Source organism: Harpia harpyja, chromosome 1 (genome assembly GCF_026419915.1).
Source record: "Harpia harpyja isolate bHarHar1 chromosome 1, bHarHar1 primary haplotype, whole genome shotgun sequence".
Classification (NCBI taxonomy): domain Eukaryota; kingdom Metazoa; phylum Chordata; class Aves; order Accipitriformes; family Accipitridae; genus Harpia; species Harpia harpyja.
The window spans coordinates 108023590-108048076 of record NC_068940.1 but is presented as its reverse complement, the minus strand read 5'-3'; the positions used below and the strand labels follow the sequence as shown (position 1 = coordinate 108048076).

The 24487-nt window shown below is 50.5% G+C and overlaps 2 protein-coding genes across 5 annotated transcripts in view; both read left to right on the top strand.

The window, feature by feature from the left end:
• KIF9 (kinesin family member 9) overlaps positions 1–6861 on the top strand; it is a 29055-nt gene extending 22194 nt beyond the window's left edge. For all 4 annotated transcript variants that reach the window (XM_052808970.1, XM_052808981.1, XM_052808990.1 and 1 more), the window contains 4 exons: positions 13–192; positions 1918–2033; positions 4377–4481; positions 5128–6861. In XM_052808970.1, coding sequence (XP_052664930.1) covers positions 13–192; positions 1918–2033; positions 4377–4481; positions 5128–5235 — 509 coding nt within the window. In that variant the 3' untranslated portion in view covers positions 5236–6861. The remainder of the gene's footprint in view (positions 1–12; positions 193–1917; positions 2034–4376; positions 4482–5127) is intronic.
• Positions 6862–9255: 2394 nt separating this feature from the next.
• The window catches only part of SETD2 (SET domain containing 2, histone lysine methyltransferase), a 68967-nt gene continuing 53735 nt past the window's right edge, over positions 9256–24487 (top strand). The window contains exon 1 of the mRNA XM_052808957.1: positions 9256–9544. Coding sequence (XP_052664917.1) covers positions 9507–9544 — 38 coding nt within the window. The 5' untranslated portion in view covers positions 9256–9506. The remainder of the gene's footprint in view (positions 9545–24487) is intronic.

Below are 24487 nucleotides of genomic sequence, written 5' to 3'. Positions count from 1 at the left end.
CTTACCCTCCAGGAGAGTATGCTGATGAGAAAGGACAGATCATAATTGATGAGCAGGAGTTTTTACTCATCATGAAGCTGAAAGACCTGAAGGAAGAGTACAGGTCTGGTTATGCTGAACTGCAGGACCTGAAGGCAGAAATCCAGTACTGCCAGCATCTGGTGGACCAGTGCCGGAACAAACTCATCTCAGGTACTGGGTTGCCAGGGCAGTTTCTGAGCAGCCTCCAGTTTAGCTGGGCTGCTTGATAGCAGCTCAGTACTGAAGCACTTCACAGGCATGTTGCATATAAGCCAAGCCCATGTCATCCTCTGTTGTAATTTTTCTTGTTGCCTTCCAGACTTGTTTTTTATTGATGATTGGGTGGGTTTTTTTGACATGACACTAAATTGCTGCAGATTCTCTCTCACAGATAATGACATACTGCTCCTTGGTCACGCCACTAGATGCAATGCTGTGGGTAAGAGCTTTTCACAATGAGGTTGAACAATAATGCTCCCACTGATGGCCCTGGTTCTCACCCTTGATTTCATTTAATAGAGATGGTGGCTAAGGAACTGCACTGGGCCAGGGCTTTGGCTCTGGACTACAGATGTCTCCTCTGTAGCCCTGTGAGATTCAGGTTCCAGTGTTGCAGCACCAGCACCTTGGCAGGAAGCAGAGCTTGGTCATTCTAGTTCTTCACGAGCACCACCCTCATGGTGATGAGTCACATCTCTGCTCAAGATGATCCATGCAAATTCATGGTGTGCTCCACTGCAGGCTGCTCAGTTTGAGTCTGTGGTAACAGGAGTGCAGTCCTGCTGTACCCCCGGATTTGTCCCGTGTGATGGAAGACAGTAGGTGTACGAATGCCAGAGTCCCACACATCTGGATGCTGTGCACATGGCAACACTTTATTTTCTACACACTTGCCAGAGCACAACTTGTATCTATCAGTGCACCCCATGCTGAAAAAAATGCATGGCTTGTTCCAGGAGATAGACAGGGCCAAATCGTAACTGGGCAGAAACTTTGCCACTGGTTTGCGTTGGATCCGGGTTTGGCATTTTTTGGGTGCTCCAGATGTTTGCTGTTTGTTTAAACATACAGGCACAGACTTATTCAATATCTGTGCCATCCCAGAGTGAAGAGGTCATCCGAGCGCTAAAACCGGGGTAAAATGTCAGCGGTGTTGCATCATGTCCACAGTGCCTAGCAAGATCAGGGCTCTGCGTTTAACCTTGTTTGTCCTTCATGACTCCCGTGACAGAAAGCAGCTCCGTTCCTGGTGTCCCTCCTGGGCAGCACAGCCTTCTTCAGGGGCTGTGGGCTCTCCTGCTCCGTGGGGACACGTGCCAGAGAAATGGAGCAGAGCACAGATGTCTGCTGCTGTTTGCAGCGGGTGTCTGGGAAATGGCCAGTATTAATAAGGACAGGATTCCTGCTGCAGCGCAGCACCTGCTGTGTGTTATCACTGGCTGTTAGGGGGCGGAAAGCGGCTGTGCTTCTGTAGCATTTGGAATTGAAATCTGAACCCCAAATGTGCTGACCTCTCAAAATGGCTAGCTCCAGGCTGGATGGCTCCCTGTCTCCGGGATGCAGGAGCAGTGCCATCTCGCGGCCAGCCGCCTCTCGGGCTGCACAAGTCCAGGGGACTGTCCCCAGGGCCAGCCACCACGTCCCAGCCACCCCGCAGGCAGCAAGGACAGGCGGCAGCCTGCCTCAGCGCAGCCGGTGCCAGCTGACAGCGCCCTGTCCTTTTTAACCAACTTTTCTAACAGTTTGAAATTCAAGAGCTTGGAGTTCTGAGGTCCCATCTGAGAGTTTAAGAGCACCGAGGTCCCGTCTGATCCACAGGCAGGGAGCCAGAAGCAATCCACCCTTGTCTCTTTGGTCATTACAGCCCGGTTTAATGCCCCCTGCTTTGCTTTGCAGAGTTTGAGATCTGGTACAGCGAGTCTTTCCTTATCCCCAAGGATGTGCGGGAAGCTCTGAAGCCCGGTGGCAACATCAGACCTGGAATGATTCCCATGAACAGAGTCATGTGCCTGGTGAGTTGTCCTGGCAGCTCTGCTTATTCTCCTTGATAGCCACGCGTGGCATGGTAATAAGGGCACAACTAAGCCTGTGGGAGGAGGAGGTAATGGCAACTCTGCCCCTTTCTCTAAGCAGAATGGCTGGCATTGAAATGCTATCTGCTATGATGCAGAGAGCAACTATCTGGAGATACATCTTGCTTTCACATTAGCTTTACCATTAAGAGGCTAAAATAGGACAGAGTGATTGAAGTACCCAGTCATCTGCTGACTATCAGTAATCAGGCAAACTGCCCAGAGGTGCGAGGGGTAGTTGGGAGGCTTCTTTCCAGTCTGTATGATCTGTAATGTTTACAGCTAAGCTATTGTGTTTCGTCTTGTGGCAACTGGTACTTAGCCAGCCCTCCGTTTAGAAACCACCACTTTGGGGTACCCGGGGTCTTTTGTCATTCCTGACAAAGCACAGTTCTCTTAAGCTTCTCATTTACCAGACTGCTTCTTTGCATTATTCTCCTCTGAAGTCATTCCAGGTTTTGTCCTTCATTGTTAAATATCAGACTCAAAACCTTCAGACTGTTTGATAGGAACGTGGCGGCAGTGCTTCCACTCCGTCTGACGTGACGAAGTGATGCACAGCAAGGAGGGAGATCCCACCCTGGCTGTGAGGGGGAACCAGCCCTTTGTTTGTAGGTGTAACACACCTCCATTATTGCTGCTTAACCTCAGCAGATCACAGAGAACAGCTGGTGGGGACAAGTCCTAGGTCCATCTCTCCCAGGAGCCCGTCCCCACCAGGAGCAGGGGGCACCCACAGGTCTTTGGGAAGAGTGTAAGCAGGGCGTGAGCCGTGTGACCCCTTTCCTAAATGCACAGCCCCATTTCTAGCCAACGTGTAGTGGGGGACAGGATGGCTTTGGCTTTTTAGAAGGAAAACAGAAAAGGAACTCTTTTGTCTCCAGGCGTCTGATTATTTTGACTGCAAATCTCAGTGAAGCATTTTCTTTACTCCCTTCTAGAAAGGCAAGTGAAGAGCTTTAAAGCTGATCAGAGACAGGTTCTTCCCATCCTACTGAATTAGTTCCCTTGAGGGTATGAGTAACAAACATGATGTGAGGAAAAAAAAATGTAGCGGGTTTACTTTTAAAGAGAATGTTGTGATCTACCAGACTGTGGAAGATTTCAGATACAGATGCAGACCTGTATAGGAAAGAGCAAGAAAACCCAAACCAACCCAACCCCCGTTTGGGGTTGACCCCAAAGCCTAATGAGGTCAACAGGAAAACCCTGACTGACTGCATGGGCCCAGGATGTCACTCTTTGGGGAAAAGAGGAAATCCATCACTAGCCACTTTTACTAACCCAAGTTACTCAATGTATTCATAGAAACTCCCTTAATGGTTTCCAGCCCAGGATTTCTTGTCATCACATCAATTATAACCCCAAAGATGAATGAAGCATGCCTTTTAGCAATGCTTTGCAGCTGTGTCAAGTTGTTGATGTTACAGGCAGAAATCTCCAGGCGGAGGATAAACAGTGTCCCTGGTGATGTTGCTCAGTGCTGGTTTCTCCTCTTGTTCCTTTTACTGGGCAGTTCACTACAGCTTCCCAGTCTGTGTCACTGGCCTTGCTGAGGCCCGTACCGGTCTGGGAGGCAACCGCCTGCTTTTTCTCTGGGGGTTTGTTTCCTCCTTAGAACCATTTTCCCTTTTCCAGACTGGCTCTTCATTTACCGTTCTAACCCTTTTCTCCAGGGTGTGCATCTTTTGCTCTTGGCTTGATTCGGTTTGGCCCACCTGCCTTTTATCACACCAGAATTTCACTGTCACCTTCTCCAAGCTACTCATGAACCACCACAGAGGTGACCTAAGAATCTGCTAGAGCTATCCTCAAATCTGAAAACATCATAGACAAGCTGGTATCTTAAAAAATTGTGCTTCATTCAATCCATGTTCCTCTTCAGTGCACTCACGCCTTCCAGATGGTTCCCTGGAGAAGCGTGGGTGTGGACATCAGCAAGCTGGGCTCAGGGGGGACCACACTGAAGCTCAGACTTCCTTCACGCTGTCAGATTATCTTGCAGTGGAAGGAAGATTGTCCTGTGTGTAGTTATAGGCAGACCATGGCTGTGAGAAGACGGCTGAGGGAACTCCTTTTGAGGCTTTACACTTGCAGGTGGATTTTGCCCAAAGTCGTGCCCAAATCTGCTCACCTAAAGTGTGGGAACGGGAGGCCTCCCACTTCTGAGGCTTCAGAGAGATTGTTGAATCAGCATGCAAGGTGGCAAACAGGATCTGTTGACCTATATGTCTCCAGATGTGTGTTTTTCACATGGAGCGGGGTCTGTCTTTCTGCTGGCAGGAGGAAGACGAGCAGGACAGGTTCGAGCGGATGCAGGAGACAACGCTGCCAGCCTGCCCAGCTTCGGTCTCATTCTACAAGGCGAAAATGAAGACTGATCAAAAGGTAATCTCAGCTGGGCCCTGAGATTTCCACATACCCCTGCCGATGTGCGTTGGGAGAGCAATTCTGCGCCTCACTGCCAGGTGGGGTGTAGGGCTCTTCCAGAATGGATGCCATTTTGGCTGTAGGCTTTTGAAAGCTGCTGGTTTGGTTCTGTAGCACAACTAAGGTCTTTGAAATGTTCTTTGTCTCTGGCTGTAAAGGCCCCATCCTGTGCTGATCTCCTGCTAAAAAAGAATCTCAGCACTTCTCACTTTCTGGTTCCTTCCTGGCAAGGGGTCACCATAAGATACCACTGAGGCCCTGAGCTTAGCAGGGCTTTCAAAAAGATTGGGTGCTTATGAGTAACAGGGCTGCACAACTACATCAGTAAGCGTTTTTAAGGAAAACATCTCAAAACCAGCTCTTCAGTGCCCGGGAGGAGAGTTTCCCAGGGCTTCTTATGCCCTCCTTTGAGCCTGGTGGGATCTGCCACTGGTAGAGCAATGCTGGTGTGATGGGGCTTATTTGGGCAGCTTTTTTCCAGCACCATTTGGGAAGGTTGGGAAGGTGTTTGGGTTTTTTTTCAGGAAAAAAGCTTTTACAGGTGAGAATTCTGCTCTGAAAACTGACCTCACGTTAATGATCCTTTTTTGTTTTCTGTTGCCAGCACGCGTACACCAGAACCATGTCATCCCTCGAGCAAATGCGCAAGAAACCCGGGCTCATCACAGCAGCTGGGAAGAATAAACCCCTGTCGTTTCTGCACGTCATGTAGCAGATTCAGGCTCAGCCTGGAACCCAGCATTCAGTAAGCAATGTCACCTCAGAAAGTGCCTTGTGTTCATGTCCACAATAGATTTGTCAAAAATAAACAGTAGGGGAAAAAAAACCCCAACCCACCCAACTTTTGTGCAGCTAGACTGACAGTTATTGGTAACCAAACCCGCTGTTTGGACAGGAAGCAAGCCAGGGACTTCAAATAGCAACACTTGTTTTTCTGAGTGTCTCTGGAAAATGCAGCGTCACGACAGAGAGGTGTGTTGCGGATAACCTGGGCTGCTTCTGCCTCCCTCCTTCCTGGTGCCAGAGGCAAGGGCCTCCTGGGCTTGTTCTTGACAGAGTCTCAAGTCACATCTTTGCTAGTTTGATGCTCTCAAGGTGGATCCTGAGAAGCCAAGTCTGGGTGAGAGCGAGTCCTCCCTTGGATCGAAGGGACCCCAGCGTGTTTGTCCTCCTGGACAGAGGAAGAGGCTGGAGAGGCGCACACGACAGAGAAGCGTTTCCACCAGCTGCCTGGCGTTAGTGTGGCAGCATTGATTTATGGCAGCCTCGCCACCCCAACGCAGCAGGCATAGGGCAGTGTTTGCCTGCTTCTTTCCGGGAAGGTGATTCAGATCCAGGGTGAGATCACGGTGCCCAGCAACTGGAAAGCTCCAGAGGATACTGCGCTGCTTCGCCAGGCTGCTCTTATCTTCGCCTGCTGAGCAGAGTGTGCTGAAGGCCTGCTGGAAGTCCTCCTCCTCTAGCACCAGTGGAGGTGGGAGGCTGACTCCACCTCGGTACATGCCAGGGAAGTTTGTATACCAAATATCCAGCCAAGAGAGTCCCATCTCCTCCTACTGCTGCAAATGCTTCACGACCACATCAGTCTTGCCGGGGCAGAGCTGGGCGGTTCCTGCGATTTACCCAAAATGATGAGAGATGCAAGATCTCACAGGGCTCCCTCCAACACCCAGCTCACCCAGGGTGCAGGGCAAGTCGTGCATGCGGGCTAGCTGTGATGTCTGGGTGTATGGATCTGCCTGAGGAAGGTAATGAAATAACAAAAATTAATTTAATACCCGCCTGGGCAATGACAGCAGCATGAGCCCTCTCGGACAGCTCTGGTGACGGCAGGCGTTTCCTCAAGCCTAACCTGCCGTCAGTGTTGGCTCCCCCATCACTCCTCTCCACCTGTACCACAGCCGTGGCTCCGGGGAGCCGCATATGGACATGGGCCCGTATATATGTACATACATACGTGCTGGTCAAGCTGCAGGCTTGGCTTAAAGGAGCTCTGGGGTCCATCTCCTCCTTGGAGTTTCCGCTTCTTGTCTCTGCAAGGAATAAAAGTGTCAGCCACGATTTTTGCATCTACTATGCGTTTCGGGTGGCCCTCGGTGTTTACCCTCTGTTGCTCCAGCCGGTGGGTGCCGCTTGCTTCTTTATCCCTCTGGGAGGTTGTGGAGCCCTGAGAGCTTTGAAATTATTTGGAGAGCTGGAAGAATAATACTGAAAGCCCCAAAATGTGGTGCCCATGCTCCGCGGCCGTTGGGAACACCCTGGCCAAAGCCTGGCAAATCACTGGGATTACTGGAAAACCTGCTGGCAAATCACTGGGGTTACTGGAAGACCCGCTGGTACTCAGCTGGAGCTTTACGGGGTGATGCTGGCTGGGCCCCACCGAGTGATGTGACAAGGACAAACAGCCCCTGCTGCCAAAACCAGCACCAGCTATGGCGGAGCATCCCTGAATTCAAGCATCCAGGGTGGGAGGTTTTCCACACGCTGCCCCCCGTTTACATGGAATGCTGGGAAAATTAATTAGTCTAAGCTGTTCAGTTTGGTTTAATATGTTGCAGCTCACTTCTGTTACTGTAATGGCACCTGGTCCCCAGAAGTGCTGTGGATAACAGCCTAGAAATCTCCTTTTCTTTGTAATTATCAATTTCTAAAGGCTTATAAAGCTGCTGGAAATTCAATCCAGGCTGAATTTCCCAGGAAAACGCATCCACATGAACTGAGCTAAGCCTTCCATTGACCTTCTCCTCCACCCCCCACCCCCCCCGCTTTGCTTCCCCCTTGTGCTTCCGTGTGGGTGCTGCTCGGTGCCACCCACCCGGTCCCCGTGGGTCCCTGTGCTGCTGCTGCCTATGCTGTGGTCCCAAATCTGGAAAAAAAGCAAGAAGTCTGAAATTTGGATGCTGCAAATGTAGTTTTGAGGCTCCTGCGTGAGCAGGAAGGTCCTACTGCACCCCGAAAGCAGGCAGGTATCCTGGGGTGCTCCAGCAGTGTCTCACTGGAGGAGCTCTCCCCGGAGTTTGGGAAGCTGGTGAAATAAAATAACCTGTGAAAGGACAAGAGCGGTTTTTAGTGATTTTGTGGCATTTCTCTCTGAAACATGTCCTGGGCGCTGGCAGGGCCTGGGGATGGGCACTGCCCTGGGGTGCGGAGACCTGGGTGTCTCCTCAGAGCAGGGGACTGGGGTGGGCACGGGGGAGCGGGTCTGGGTGGCTGGTGGGGGCCCGGGGGGTGCCGGTGTCTGGGCTGTGATCCCAGGGCTGTCCCGGCTGTGATCCTGGGGGTGCCCGTGATCCTGGGCGAGATCCTGGGGTTGTCCCAGGGTGCCAGTGACCTGGGAGTGATCCTGGGGTGCCAGTGATCCCTGGGTGCTGGGAATCCCAGAGATGTCGGTGTCCTGGGGTGCCAGCATCCAGGGGGGTGTGTGATCCCGGGGGTACTGGTGATCCTGGGGGTGATCCCAGGAGTGTTGGTGATCCTGGGGGTGATCTGGCAGTGCCAGTGATCCCAGGGGTGATCCCAGGAGTGCCAGTGACCCCGGGGGTGCTAATGTCCAGGGCTGCAAGTGATCCTGGGGTGCTGGTGCCCCGGGGTATGGGAGATCCCAGGGGTACTGGTGATCCCAGATTCCTGGGGTGCCGGTGTCGTAGGGTTGAGCCTGGTGTGTCGTGGGTGATCTGGGGTGCTGGTGATCCTGGTGATCCCAGTGAGATCCTGTTGTGGTCCCAGTGATCCTAGGGAGATCCTGGTGATCCCACGGTTGATCCCGGTGTGGTCGCAGTGATATCCTGGTGACCCTGTGGCTGATCCTGGTGTTGTTCCAGTGATCCCGGGGAGATCCTGGTGTGGTCCCACTGATGCTGGGGAGATTCCAGTGGTCCTGTGGCTGATCCCAGTGTGGTCCCGGTGATGGCAAGGAGATCTTGGTGATCCCATGGCTGATCCCGGTGTGGTCCCAGTGATGCCGGGGAGATCCCGGTGATCTTGTGGCAGATCCCGGTGATCCCATGGCTGATCCCAGGGAGATCCCGGTGGCGATCCTGCGGCTGATCCTGGCGTGGTCCTGGTGATGGCAAGGAGATCCTGGTGATCCCGCAGCCGATCCTGATGTGGGCCTGGTGATCCTGTGGCAGATCCCAGTGATGCCGTGGCTGATCCCGGTGATCCTGCGGCTGATCCCGGCGTGGTCCTGGTGATGGCAAGGAGATCCTGGTGATCCCGCAGCTGATCCTGGTGTGGTCCCGGTGATGGCAAGGAGATCCTGGTGATCCCGCAGCTGATCCTGGTGTGGTCCCGGTGATCCCGTGGCTGATCCTGGGGAGATCCCGGTGATCCCGGGGAGATCCCGGCATGGTCCCGGTGATGGCAAGGAGATCCCGGTGATCCCGCAGCTGATCCCGCTGCGGTCCCGACGATCCCGCGGCCGATCCCGCTGCGGTCCCGGTGCGGCCGGGGGCGATCCCGATGACCCCCGCGGCCGATCCCGCGGCCGACGCCGGCGGTCCCGCGGCGGACGCCGGTGCCGATCCCGCCGATGCCGGTGCCGGTGCCGGTGCCGCCCCGAGGAGATGCCGGCGGTGCGGCGGCTGACCCCGCCGCGCCACCGCGGCGATCCCCGTGCCGACGCCGGTGAGATTCCCGGCCTCGTCCCCCGGCGGCGGTGCCGCTGCCCGCCCGGGGGGGAGCGGCAGTCGGCGCGGCGGCGCGGCGGGGAGGAGCCGGGCGGCCGGGGCGGACTCGGCGGCGGGCGGCGGGCAGGGCAGGGGCAGGGCACGGCGCGGATGGCGGGGCCCCGCCGGCGGCCGCTGCAGCGCGGGGCCCGCCGGAGGATGTGAGGCGGCGGCGGCGGAGCCGAGCCCCCGCCGGGCTCGGAGGGCGGAGAGGGGCCTCCCCCCCCCCCCCCCCCCCCCCCTCGCCCGCCCGCCCCGCGGCGCGGCCCTGCCCGCCCCAGGGGCCGCGCCTGCCCCCGACGGCGGCCGCCCGACCATGGGGGACTTCTACGACCCGGAGCACCCCACCCCGGAGTAAGCGCGGGCCGCGCCGGCGGCCGCCCCCGCCGCTACCCCCCCCCCCGCCGCCGCCGCCGCCGCCGCCGCCGCCGCGGCCTAAGGCCTTGCCGGGCCCGGCCGAGGCGCGCCGGGCCGCCCTCCCCTGCGGGGAGCCGCCGGGACCGGGGGAAGGGCGGCGGCGGTGGTGGTGGTGGTGGTGATGGTGGTGTGGGGGGGGGGGCCGGGGCGCCGCCGCCGCTGCCCCTTTCCTCCCTTCTCCGGGGCCCGGCGCGGCGCGGCGGCCGGCTGGGGTAGGCCGCGCGTCCCCGGCCTTGCGTGAGCGCCGCGGCCGGGCGCCGGCGGGCGGAGGCCGGGCGGCGCGGGGGTGGGGGTGGAGGGGGGCGGGCGGGCGCTGCCGGCGGCCCGGGCCGGGGGTGGCGGGGGCTTTAACCCTACCCTGCGGGCGGCGGGGCCCCGGCCCCCGGCCCGGCGGGGCTGCGCGGTACCGCCCGCCCCGCGGAGGGAGGCCGGGCGGCGAGTGCGGACGTGTCCCGGCCTCCCCGGGGGGCCATTTTTCCGCACCTTATTTACTATGATTATTTATTTATTTTTTTTTTGTTTGTTTTTCCTCCCGGTGTGCGGAGGAGTTACGGAGTGCCGGCTTTATTTCACCCCTTCCATCCTCCCTCCAACAGCCCCCGGGTCGGCCCCTGCCCTGACCCCATTTTCTGACAGGAGGAAGGAGCCAGGCAAAAGGGGGGGAGAGCAGCCTAATGGCCGGTGAACTCTGGTTCTCCTCTCCGCTGGGGATTTTCACTAACCGCCCCCCCCCCGCGACATCACGCCAGGGCCGCTGGCTTTATCGCTTCTTCTAAGCAAGGCATTCAGTTCCTGGTGGTAGCCGTGGGGTTTCTCCCCCCGCCCCTTTCTTGTTGGTTCTGAACGCTATTTTTACATTTTTAGACTTCCTTCGCGAAGGATTCGGGTGCTTCCTAAACTTTGCGCGTGCGGCATCCCCGACGTGCGTCCGGCTCTGGGGTGGAAGGAGGCAGACACCTGGCGTGTAGAACACCTCTGGGCAATGGTTGGATTGGAGGCAAAGCTAAAAATGGCATGTTTTGAGCAAGGACGACAGAGCAAACCTTTTTGAGCGAATGCTGCGAGTTCTGTCTGTGCCCACCTGGAGCAGCTGAGGATCCGTTTCAGCTGAAACAATGCCTGCGGCCGAACCTTCTAAAATTAGCGAGAGACGGAGGATTTCATTTTGAATCCGGTTGTTTTTTGCTAGATGTGGCTCCTGCCTTTCTCCCGGGACTGGAGAGCCTGGAGCAAGCCCTGCACCTGGTTTATGTGAGCTTAACCCCGTCGGGGAGCGACGGTCCCATCCTGAGCAACCCTCTGGGTTCAAATGACTCTACTATCCGTCCAAAAAGTTTTAGCCTAACTTAGGTATTTCACCTTTTTAGTTTAGAGCGCAAGGGATCCTGTCCCCGGGGGCTGGGGTGGCGCGTGGCATTTGGTGTCAAACCAGGCGTTGCACCGAGCTTGGCGGTTAAAAGCGTACGGGTTATATCACGCTGCCGCTTGTCGTCTGAAACAATCTCGAGTGTCGCAAACCTGGGCTCTTGAAAGAAGCCAGAGCGGTTTCTGTAATGACTTTTTAAAAGAAACACTAATTTATTGCTCTGACTTTGGGGTTTTCTTGGGGAGCGCGTTCCTGGTTGGGACTCTGAAAGCTGTCAGGAGGTGTTCAGATGTTGTTGGGAGCCTTGTTTCCCCGTGCCTGCCTTGAAGCCTGGCGTCTGAGTCGCGTTCGCCGCTTTGTTAGTGGCGTGTCTTATTTAGGACGTGTTCTTCCCAGCGCGTGTGCTTTTAACTTGAGGAAATGATTATTTGCAGTAGCTCAGCGATGGTTTTCTTCAGAGGCGAGGGTACCTCGTGGTTCATCGTCTCCTTCCCCGTTCTTGAATGTCGCGATATTAGAAATGCACCGTACGGCACGTCCCAGGAACTGCTTGGGTATTTCCAAAGTGTGGTTGGCTGCTGCGGTGGAGAGCGCAATTAAAAACAAACCGTGATGGCTGCAGGACATTTGCTGCTGCCGGAGACGGTGGCTTTCCCCTGTCTCGTACCCGCTGCGGGGTGCAATGAAGAGGGATGTGCACGGTTTGTTTTTTGGAGGAGTTGCTTTTGTAGCATGTAGCGTTGGAGTTGTGCTGCTGCGAGACGTGGGGGCTTGGGAGAGCGCTGGTTGCAGCCCGGTGATGCAAGCGGAGCCTGGTAAATCGGCCTTATTTTTCATGGGAATTATTCACAGAATGGTTTGGGTTGGAAGGGACCTTTAAAGATCATCCAGTCCAACCCATGGGCAGGGACGTCTTCCACTAGATGAGGTTGCTCAAAGCCCCATCCAGCTTGACCTTGAACACTTCCAACGATGGGGCGTCGTTGTTGCTGAGATGGAGCTCTGCGCTGGCTGTAGGAGATGGGATATTGAGTCGGGGAGCTGAACTACCGGTGACCTGAGTACGTGCTGATGGCGTTTACCAGAGTTTTCCTATTAGCAGAGAAACTCCGGCCGGCTTTTGCCTGGTCGGTCGCTCTCTGCGTCCCACTCGGCAGCCAGAGCTCAGGTTCTTGAGAACTTCAGCGTCCAGCAAAACCAGCTCGCTTCACCTCTTTGGGTGCTGAAATTGGGGTCAGCCTGAGGCCCTGAGCTCGGAGCCGCCACCAAGCTCCATGTGAGGTCTGCAGCTTCTCTGTAGAGCTGCCCGACGCCGAACTGGACCTACTTGATGGATGTTTGTATTGTAGGCTGCGAGCAGAAGAAATTTCATCTCTCTGTGCCGTTACTAGAGCTGTAGTGGTGCAGCTGATAGAGCCAAACCTGGGATGAGCGAGCGCTTCCTTCGAGAAGACACCGAGATCGTCCCCGGCTGCTGCGTACTGAGGGTGGAGGACCCTCTAAAGCAAGTGACACGTTGGTGGGATCGTTGCACGCGGCGTGACGGATCAGTTTGAGAGTCCCGAGGATTTCTTTAGCTCACGTCTGCGCATTATGATGGAAACCGAAGGTGCTGCAGCAGGTTCCCTTGCACACCCTATGGCTGAAATATATTTATCCGTTTCTTCTGCGCTCTGCTGAAGGACGACCTCCCCAACTTGAATTTAGCTCCATTTTGGGGGAAGATGGTCTTCCTACTGTCCCTCATCTCCGCAGGCTGGGGATGCTGGTGGGGCTTGGTGGTGCGTGTGGGTGTTTTGGTGGGGTCCAGGTTTAGGGCCGGTGCATTTGAACACCCTGTTGATTTTGTAATGTGACTTGATACGGATTCAAACAGTCTAAAACTTCAGGTTTTTGGTTGTGACTATTACTACGGGGTTTTTTTTAATGTGCATTGCAGCTGTGGAGACTCATGGGCCGTTCAGTGTTCGTGTCACTTTCGGACTTGATTATTTTTTGCTTCCCATGGGCAGCTGGATTCTATTTTCTGCTTTTCTCTGGGGAAAACGATTGGTAACGTCGGTGCCCTTGGCACAAGGCAGAAGCTCCTGGCCAACGTGCTGTGGTTAAATACCCAAATTCGAGTCCTCGAGTATGTTGTTCTGATCCATCAGGGAGATGCTAATGGAAGGGAAAGGCTCGGTTTTACACATGCATTTCCCTTTGAACGCTTCTCCCCTTTGTTGAGACTAATGATGGTCCCATGGGGTGAGAAACTTGGCTCTCGCTGCCTGAGTGTACCTGAGGGTTTTTCATCTCCATGCTTAAGCCTTAGTGTCTCTGAAAAGCCAGTTTATTTAAAGAAAATTCTCTTTATATGTCTGAATTTGTCTTGGTCAATGAGAGGAGACCTTCACCTGCTCGCCTGGCTGGCCAGTAAGCTATCAGACAAATTTCTCACTTGGGTTTATTATTTTCGATGTCGTCTTAGGACAATTCCCAGCTGGATCCAAACTTTCTGAGGCTGGTTGCTTGCAGCGGAGCTGAATTAAATGAGGTCGTTTATCTCCAGGAAGGAGATGTGGATGCCATGCAGTGCTGCCCTTTCTGCTCTTCTCTTGCCTTTTTCCTGCTCTATCCCCAGCACGTTTTTGGTACCGTCACCCAGTTCTCTTAAAAACAAAGCCTGAGGTTTGTAGCTTTGCTCTTGGAGAAGTCTTCTTCTCCCTGGTTTTTTGGTACCCAAGTTTGGGTCTTCTTATCATTGTTGGGTTTTGAGGGAGGAGGACCTCTTGGCTTGTCCTTCTGCCCTGGATTCTTGTGCAGCCTCTACCCACCGCTCTGTCATTCCTCCTTTTCCATCTGCTTGTGGTCCAGAAACGCAGCGTGCAGCAAAGGCAGGGTAGATCTGCAGTGTTTAGCTTCAGAGGAGATTAAAAAAGTGTGTGTGGGGAAAGGTCCACATTTTGGCTTTGAGCGGTTGAGGTGCCTGTGGTTTCTGCCAACTGAGATGCCTAGAAATAGGAAAACGGTGCGTTTTTCCAGGAGCTGGCTGTGTGTGAGTGTTCTGCGAACACTTTTCTCCTTTGGTTTTCAGTGTTTTAGGTCTGTGGATCGGTGGTGGGGCGATTAAAGACGGAATGACGTGTGTGAATGGGACAGGGAAAGTCGCGGCCTCGGGATGCCTCCCTGGGAGGGTGTGCTTGAGCAGTTGGGTTTCTCAAAAATGAGGAAATTTAGCAGCTGTAGGCTACCCAGGCTATATATTTTGAGTTCCAAGTCATTCCATGTACCTTTAGTCACCTGAACACGTGCACAGATAATTACACACTCCACACTTAATATTCAAGAGCAGCTAATATATAAACTCAGCTCTCCTAAATACTACGGTTTGTTGATCGCTCGGAAAAGAGGCAGAGAAATCCCTGGTTTTTGAAAGGAGAAGGCTTTCAGATGGTTCTCTTGTCTTAATTGTTTCTAATTTCCCCTCTGCAATTTAATATTTTTCTTGCAATGGCTCAAAGTGGGTTTAAAGTGGATAGGTGACAGCCTTCCTTCGATGTCCTGTGTTAGAGATCTGTTGACGTAATTCTAAATATAATTTGTTTGTGTGTATATTTAGACAGGGAGAGAGGATTTATAAACACCTATTTTTGTGTCTGTAATAGACACAGAAACTTAAAGAAAAATTAATATGTTTGCCATATGTATTTGACCTTCGTCCCAATTAATAGACTGGCTGCATTTTATTATTTAGGTGATTATTTAGATTTGCTAATGAGACGAGCCGTGGTGTACCAGTAGAGCTGTGCAAGCTGCTTTGGTGCAACTTCCTCGGTGCCACTGGAAGCGATTAGGAGCTGAAATGCTGCTGTCCAAAGGCTCCGATCATTGTTGGTGGTTCGACACCTGCGTCGGCACAGCCACGTAACCCCGCAGGCAGGGCCATCAGGAGCAGTGATGCTTTTTCCGTTTTACATCATTCCAGGCTACACTTTGTTTTCATTTTTCCTTGCCAGAACTGGTAGGATTCATTGAGAAAAAGTCTTGAGAAAGTCAAAGTGTGGCTCTGGTTTTTGTAGGTTTGGTAGGACACTTGCTGAAAAAGGTGGGGTTTTTTTTCCCTTGGCTTTTTTCCTGAATTTTCTCTTTTTTTTTTTTTTTTTTTTTTCTGGTAAACTTCCATAAAAATGATCCATCCCTGCAGCTGCCCCTTTCCAGTGAGCTTCAGCCTTTTGGGATCCATCCCAGAGGCTATCATCCCCCAGAGCATCTCCCTGAGAGCCTGGGGGCTGATGTAGAGCAGAATCTGAAACTCAAGAGAAACAAGGGCCAGGAGTCAAAATTTGACCTGAAATACTGATGTGGGAGGAAGAGGTGTCGGGCTGGGTCTGGAGAATGAGCTGGAGCCTGAGCAATACTCTATCTGAAGCACTGTTTTCAGGACCAAATGCAGATTCCTGCTGGCTTTACCCACCATTGCTCAAAGATTTTACAGTTTCCACAGCATCACGTTGTAATTGCATTATTGCCTTCCTATTTGAAATGCATCAGCGGAGGTTTTGCAGCTAGAAATAAAAAGCGTGTCATTCTGAGTTAGCAGAAAACAATTATTTTTATCGTTTGCAGCCTTCTGTAGCATCGATGTCCAACAGAAAAAAACTTGAGAGCCTAGTGCTTGGAGTTTGTTTGCACAGCCCATTCCCAACTTGCACTTTTATTGCAAATTTCTGCTATAAAGGGGGATGAAGGGAGTTGAATTTATCTGCTCCTACACTAATTTCCCTGCCTGGTATCACCTTGTGTTTAGCATTGCCACAGCAACTGGCTGCGATGTTGCACAGTGATAGCAGGGTGCAGGTTTTCACTCATTAGCTCTCATTTCTTCTTGCCGTATTAGGCTGGGTTTAATCTCACTAAAATAGTTTGATTTAAAGCACTTGATCCTCCAGGAGTTGGTGTTGCAGAGAGCTTGGGTTTATTTTCTTTTATTGAATTGAGAGCGGCTCCCAAGATGTCTCCCACTGCTGACTTAACCTGCCCGGCAGGTTTTGTAATAGAAGATTAAACTTCATCTATAATTGCGTAAGAAATAAATATGTTAAGGATTTTATGTTAAAGCAGCAACCTTAAGCTTGGCTGGGGCGTTGCAGCGTTTTATTTACCACACTGAGACAAAGTTTTTCAGGGTGCATGGTGCAGGTTGCAGTTTCTACCCTTTGAAGTCTGAATTTAGGGACACCTGATTATTGGAAAGTGTCTTCTTGTTAAACTTGGGGTGAGTTTGGGGTAAGGAGGGGACATTTTGTGAATGGAGACTTCAGGATGGTGAATTATGGGAGTGTTTGGTGTTGTATGCGTGTCTATGAATTATAAGGTAACCTTGCTATGACGACTCAAGGTGAAAAAGTACACTAAAATTTAATGTTTTTACCTGCGTGTGAAGCTTGTGGGATATGTTTTTGAGAACCCGTCCTGCTCGGGATGCACGGGACAGGACTGCTCCTGCCTGCTTTCTGCTTTGGGGAGAAGGGGATGCTGGGGACCGCTAAGGTGACACGTCTCCACGCCAGGCGTTGCGGGTGGCACGCATCCGACTGCGTCCCAGCCTGGGCAATGCAGATGTTTCCACCTCACCCAGTTGACACCAGGCTCTTGGGATGGTGGGAGACCTCCCCGTCTCCCATCAGCGGGGCCACCGGCGTGGTTAGCCTTCTGCTGAAGCAAGTAGGCTTCTGCAAGCCCAACCTGCAGTCCGAAACAGAGAGAAATCTGTATTTGCAAGGCATTTTAGGAGACAAAGGTGACCTGCAGTGCCAGGGCAGGTATTTGTCGTGCAGGCTTGGTGATGCCTTGATAAGGCCAGGTTAGGAATTTGCTCGCTCATGCAAGGCACGATGATACCTGCTGAAGATCTGTTGCCACTGATGGGCCAGGGAGGCGAAGGAGGGGTAGAAACCCCCCTAGTTTTACCCAGTCTGGAAATGCAGACGTGGTGTAGCCTGAGGGTTGCCTGGGAGCCAGGGGGCTGCCCGGGAAGGGGGGGGTCCTTCCCTGCCTTGTGCCTGCCCCCCGAGGGAGGGGCATTGCCTTTCTGCCTTGTGGGTTTGTTTTTTTTTTTTCCCCCCTGTTTAGCACACAGACCTAATTCCCCAGAGCCATTGCTCGGGTCAGATGAAGCCTCAAAGTCTCTGCGTGGCCAGCAGATATGCGGCGGACTTCTCTGCCAAGAGTGAAGCCCTGTGCTGGTCGCTGGTCTTAATGATTGTAAGTCAGCTTAGATATTTCTGATTATTATTTTTTTAAAAAATTCAGGTTCCTCGCCTTCCTCTGCCTCCCCTGTCGCTGCAGAGGAGCGTCTTAGAGAAGTGTTGGTATTGCTTGGAAGCTGGGTGTAGCCTCTTGCTTTTCAGCAGGATTTAAATACTGAAACTATTTTCCTGGTATCAAACATCTTTTAACTTAATTAGAGCAGTTTAGTTCAGCACATGCTGAACTTTTTTTGTGCAGCCCGGTGAGTGCATGGGGTGGGATTTTAGCAAAATTAAAAAACCAAACTGTTTCTTTCTACTAATTCCAGTAATTCCTTTTCCCTCTGAGCCTAGAAACGTTACCAGCATCTGACCTGGCAGTGCCTGCACATGCTGTGCCACGGCAGTTGAGTCAAACGTGACGATTCCCGCTGGGTTACGAAGGCAGACGCCGTACGTGAGAGGGAATTTTGCAGAAGTCTGGCAATTGCTTTCACTCCTTTTGTTAATGAACTCAGAGGCTATAAATCTGCAGCAGAGCGTTATAAGATATTTGCTGCTTCTCATGGTGGCAAGCAATTTTGGCTTGCAGGGTCGGTATCCCCCAGGATGTGCGGTGGGGGTAGCCGGGATGTGTAGCACCAGTTTAGTCCTAAAAGCGGTTTTGTGCTGGTAGGAGAAATGCCTTGTTGTATGGTTGTACCATGGTGGTGCCTCTGCTTAAACCAGCGTTACGGCCTTGCTGCTGCAAACACTGTATGTAGATCTGTGAAAATGCTTGTAGCCTGAAGAACCTGGAAATAATTAAAGGTGGGATGGGGGGGCAGATAAAAAAAAAGTTGGGAATGGGGATAACCACCTTAGTGACTTGTTCAGGGTCACACACGGGCTGTTGCAGAGCTAGGAACCAACCCCAAGCTTTTAAGCCTGGCCGAACCCTGGCTGTAGGAAGGAGGTTTTAATTTCAGCCTTTTCAATTGTTAGAAATTGTTGAATGAAATGGTGAAAATGATTAGTGAAATAATGACCTTGCCTTGCACGCTGCAAGCAGCGGTGTGCTCTGAGGCCTGGAGTGCCCTGCGCCTGTTTGTAAAGCTGCCATGGACTGTTGCTTTTAATGTGGATTTTGGGGTTTGTGCAACTCCTGTCCGTCCATCCTGCGGGTGGTACCCCACGGGGAGAGAGCGATGTGAAACTATCCTACATCTTCCTCTGCCTGCGAGCTGGAGGTGAAAAGTCGGAGGTGATAAACCGTGTTTGTGTTAGATCCAGCCTCATCCTTCTCCAGGGGCAACTGCAGCCCTGGACAGACAGATGGCTCAGGGGTGTGCATGCATTTTAGGAGTTAATTGCATCAGGTAGGGAAAATGCAGTTTGTATATGTGAAACATTTTCTTTCGTGCTGTTTGTGCCTGATCCTGTCAAAAGGAGGTGATTTTGAGGCAGGGATTACCTGAAAAGTGATCCCATTTAAATTTTGTTGGTGGGAGGATGCTAACTCTAAAAGCTGCTGATGAAATCTCTCCTTCCCTGCTCCGAGAGGAGGAGGAAGCTTTCCAAGGACCGATGCTCCCATGGTACTGAGCCAGAAGCCGTGGTTTTGAGTTAAGCTGTGGATTTATGCCCTCTCTTTTTGGCACCGTTGCTCTTCCATCCCGTCCCAGCCCACAAGTCTGTCCACGTCCTTTCCCTCACTGTGTTGGTGCTCTGTTGGTAAATCCTTTGCCCGGCTGCCATGGGAACAGTATTGCTTATGATGATTGCTGTCACGATTTCAAACTTAATTTCTTCTTTAGACGTGCCCTGGCACTGAGCAGAAAGGGGAGAGCAGGAGCTGCGTGCGTGGTGGTGAGTTTGGGAATTCCCGGGCAGTGTTGGGGAAGGAGCAGGGTCCTGTGATGCTTTTATTGGAGCAAAAGACTGGAGACCACTGGAAATTGTTTTCTTCTTAACCAGGTCTTCTTCCTGAAGCAGAAGATAATAGTTTCTCTAAAACGCTAATATTATTAACACACAGATAGCTAAATAGTTAGTAAATGAAGCTTTGGCCAAAAAAAACCCCCAAACCCTCAACCTGTGGCTTTTCACATGCTCCTACCAACGTCTGTTTTCTCTGACCCATTTTCCTTTGCAAGAGGAGCAGCAGCAAAAGCAGATTGTTTTCAGAAATCATCCCTTTCCCCCTTTATTTCTTCCCCTTCTCTTTAGGGTTTGATTGCTGCCAGGTGGACCTGCCCTGGGAAGGGTCTGCACAGGCTCCGCCAGACCCAGGGCTTAATTCATAGCTTGGGCAGAAGCTGGCAAAGAACAGGCATTTTACCTCATGCCAGTTTTTTTTTTTTTAGCCTATATTTTCCCCAGCTGTGGAGAACGGAGTGTAAATGCTGGTAGTAAAAATTTATAGCGCTATAAGTTTTCCATATTGTGCTGTAATGCCTCTTGAATCTGTTCTCAGTGGCTCTCCTCCAGCCTGATGAGAAATGGGAGCCTGGGCTGGCCTGAATTAGAAGCTACAGCAGTTGAGTTTCTTAATCTTCTTCATGCCTGCTGTTGAAATGGCTCATGTCTGGGGTGTTTCTTGATTTATAAAGTTCATTTCGGGGGGGCGTATTCGGAGGGAGCGGTCACCAATGATTACAGGTGACTCCATACACCAATAACCCATAATCTATGTTAAAAGAAAAATCCGTTTCTGGCATACTTGTGACTATGCAGGATGCCACTCACTCAGCCCTTATCATTTTTGTAAATGAAAGAAGAAGTATTTATTTTTTGTATATTCAGCTATTTGTTTTCCTGGTGTGTTCAGTCCTCTCTGGTCTTTCATATTTCAGCACAGGAGAAATGGTGTCTCTTCCCCTGCTCCAAACTTACAACTCCAAACCCAGAGAAAATGTTGTATAAGCCAGCAAATGCTGATTTAGGAAAGCAGGGGATGGGAGAGCTGGATCTGGGGGATGTGCTGCAGGGACAGGTATATGCTTACAGCTACCTTGACCTCATTTTCTGGAGAGCTTGGCTTGGTTTCAAGCTTCTGTTTAAATAAGATGTTTGATACTGTTAGTGATTTTTTTTTTTTCCTCCCTCTTGGGTGTGCTTTAGCCTTTCCTCTGTCTAGCTTTTTGGGGGAAGGAGCAGGATTGTCTATTAACTTCCCTGCTTTTTTTTCTGGTTGTACATTATCCGGTTGTTGTGCAGTATTTTTGGGAGCAGGGACACATTTGGGTGTTAAAAGCACAGTGCTCCGTACAAAAGATTTTGCAGCAATTTAGCACCATATTTCAGTTAATTATAGGGACAGCTGCACGTTTATCCAGGTTTTTTATCTCTAGCCGGCCACATTAGAGACTAATAAACCAAGCACTTCAGACCTGTAAGTATTTAATCAAATCATTCCGTTTTGAGGGTGGCAGGAGCTGAATGAGAGCAGCAGCGAGTGAACTTCACCCACAGTGTCGTGGTGCACGGCGGCGGCAGAAGCTTAGAGGTGCAGCCCTCCATCACTGCCCAGCCGGCGATGAAATCTGCCTAGATATTTCCTTTTTGGCTTTAGGATCATGCTGGAACTGCAAGTTTCCACCCGAGGTCTTTGTATTTCCTTCTGGTTTGCTTAGCCCTGGTGCTGTGGATGAAGGTCGTGGTGTTAGGTGCTGGTTGGATCCATGAGCAGCTATGGTACTCCATCTGCATCCCCACGCTGGCAGGACATTTCTGGTTAACCTGGCCTAAGCAAAACAGTCTGGAGGTTGGGATTTCCTCCTGTAGAGTGCTGAGGTTTTGCATTTTGTTTCCTTTCTTCAGAAAGAAAGGTAATTGCTGAGGTAGGTGGGCTTTCAGATGGATCTGTGCTAATGCCTGCACAATACCCTGTTGTCAGCTTAAAGCAAGGTGAGCTGAGTGCCTGCTCAGGATGGGGCTTTTTAGGCTTGCAGGGTTGTTAGTCTTGCAGATGTTTAGATAAGAAGAGCTTTAGGCTTCCAGGTTTTTCTCTCTTAAGAAGAAGAAAATGAAAAAAAAAAAAAAAAAGAGGAGGACATACGGGAGATGAGACTCTTCAAGTTTTGTCTTAATGCAGACCAGCATTTGTCATTTAGACTTCAGAAGCCTGAGGCTTCTTTTTTTTTTTGTTTGCTTTTTTAGCATAAGCAAAGCCTGCATATAGTTCAGATTACGGTGTGGATTATATCTTAAAAAGGAGAGAAGTCTCATTCAAGTCAAGCTGTTTAAGCATCTCAGAAATGCTGGAGCTGCTGAACCTCAGAATTAAAATACAACCTTATTTTTTATTGATATGCCTGTAACTAACCTGGGATGTTTCCAGGAGTAGGAAAGCTTTTATTTTAAATTTTAAATAAAAAGGATTTTGGTAGAAATGTGGGTCCATAGCCTTAAAAAAGCCTTTCCTGCAAATACAAACTCCTCTGTATGGTGTGGGGATGTGGGATTTACTTGCTGCTGTGGTTGCTGTTGGGTGCAGTCGTGCGTTTGTGGGGTGTGTGCAAGCACATCTTGCTCTCACCTGACCGATATTTGTCATTAGTTAATCAGATCTAACTGGCAGAAAGGCAAAATTGTTCTTTAAATTTTATTTAAAGGGGCAGACTGATTTTTTTTTTTTTTAAATACTAATACACAGGGCTGCCGTAGACAAATAAAAGATGGTACAGTTCCCTGGTTTTTGTTGTTGTTGTTGTTTTTTAATTTATTAACCACTTTTTTGTAGATGTCTTCAGTTTTGCTTTGAGTTTTATTTTGGGTTTTAACAAACCCTTTCTCTTGACATTCACAGAAATGAGCCATCAAGTGCATTAATTCAATGCTAATTTTAATAACAGTCTTCCTTTTATGTACCTGCAGATAGCAAGGTGCAGCTGGAGGGAAACAAGTGGGATTGCTCTAAACCTCTGGGGCTGGAAACCTGCTGGAAAACCTACGGGTTGTGTAGTTGGATGGATCCCCAGCTCGTGTATGCTCTTGTTGTGCTGAGTCTCCTGTGTGCCAGCTCCTTCCTCAGACTTGTAATGTGGGGATTTTATGTAACTTCAAACCCAGCGTGGGAGGAATTTGGCAAAAGGTTTTCGAGCGAACAGCAACGCGTTCACTAATTTTGGAAATCTATTTAAATTTTTTTGATCTGGGACGAAGGAAGAAGCTGTAAATGGAAATGGGATCCATAACCCAAGCCAGCTACCTCCTTCATTAAGGCTAACCTGTGCGAGGGCACCTGTAGCGAGGTGGGATGACTCTGTGCTGCCGACGGAGGGGTAATTCAGGAGGGAAAAGCGCTTGGCCATAACTGGCTGAAATACAGCTGCAGAGAGAGAATGCTACTATTCCCTCTCTGAGAAGAAATACTTTTCTGTCCAGTAGAAATTAAATTGTTCATGTAGGCATCTAGGACTATACAAGGTACATTACCGGTAATGTCATATCTGCTTCATTCTTACATATTTTATTTTAAATAACCAGTTTAATTCATGCAACATCTTCTATTTTGTGCCTTCTTAACTGTTTTCTCCTTTAATATTTTGATTTCTCACTTGCAACCCTTTCAGCTGCTCAAATTCTAGCAATTTCTCCCTCACAAGGGCAGACAAGTCTCACTACCGAGTGGCTTTAGAGCAGCAAGATCCCCCATTTCGTAAAGCAGCTCAATTTCTCCTGCAAGATTTTCTCTGGGTTTTGAAGGATCTCAGCTAGCTTTTTTTCCCCGTCAGTGTATTGTAGTTTTCTTGCCTGCTTTGACCCCCCTGTACGGAAGCTGGTGCTCTGCTGTCTGCCTTCATGGAGCAGCTCTTTCGAGGTGGCAGATGCTGAGGCTGCTCTACCAACCTGGCGTTGTGTCCGGGAAATCTGCTGCTGTGGCTGCCAGCTTGGAGCAGGACTTGAGCTTAGAGCTGGCCTGGATTGTGCTATGATTCCTGCTGTTATGTGGGCATGCCCTCTTGGAAGGGAAAATTTCATTCTTAGCTTTTGGTTTTTGGAGACCTCTACTTTGTGTACTTGCCAGCATTTTAGCTTAATACTGGTTTTATGCAATGTTTCAGCAACAAGAGCAAAAATGGATTGTTAAGAGGAATTACTTACTTTACTCTTGCAGCAGGCTATTAATTATAAATACTAAACTTCATTACCTGTCTCCCAATATATAGCTACTTAAATCTGTGTTCTTATGTATAGGGAGACAGTTATTTCTTTTTGGTTTAGGACCACCAGCTGTTGTTTCTTATTCTGTGCTGTATCACAACACGTCTGGTTATGGATGTCTTGAAAATCTTCATAGAAGCACAGAATCATGTAGATTGGAAAAGACCCTTAAGCTCATCGAGTTCTATGCTCATGTTGAGTCTTGGCTGCACTAGACCTCAGTACTGTTCTCACCCCTTGTAAACACTTGCACTTAACACTCAAAATCTGTGACTGTCAACAATGGTGTTGTCCTGGAAGTCTAAAACTCCACTTTCTGTAATCCTAAAAATGAAACCTCCTTTTAGGCACTAATTTGTGTCAAAAGTGCTGTTCTTAGTGGACTTCTGACCTCCTCTGCATCACCAGTATTTTGAATTCATGTCGTGCTTAACCCCGTTAAATCACATATGTGCCCTCATGTACTCCACAGCTTGCTTAAAATCATGGCTTATGCTTCCTCAATGAAAACAAACCGTTTTTGCTGCTCTAAGAACTATTTATAGCCTACTAATAAGCTTTATCAATTGGACGTGAGCCTTCGTAGAGGCAGGAGTGTATTACTGCTGGTGATAGGTCTTTCTAGCAGGTTGCTCCTAATTCTCTGTTGATGATGGTTTAAATGGAGAAATAGGTGGTTACTGCTGTGCTCTCACCGCCTCGGGTCCCTGCCTGGGTTATGCAGAAACCGAGAGCTTTGGGTTTCTTTTCCAGAAACTGATACTTCTCGATTAGCTGAGGATTGAAGTGAAATCTGTGAACCTTTTCTGCAAGAAATCTTTCGCTGCGTCACCACAACAGTGCTGAACTATGGCTCAAAAGCTGATAAAATTTAGGAAAAGTCCAGCTGAAAACTTCCCCTGTATCTGTAAGGTGGGCAGGGAACAGGCTGTCTGCATGCAAACATCAAGGTTAGAGCACTGGAGAGTGCTTTTGTACTTTTAGTAGAGGAAATAACAGATAAAGACAGATGAGCTGTTGACATCTTGGTTGAGGCATATTGGTAACAGTAGTTGTGTTCTTGAAACTACTTTTTTCGTGGTATTGGAGTGAAGAACTTAGGGAAGCAAAGAAAAGCTGGGCTTTCCTGTTGGCTCA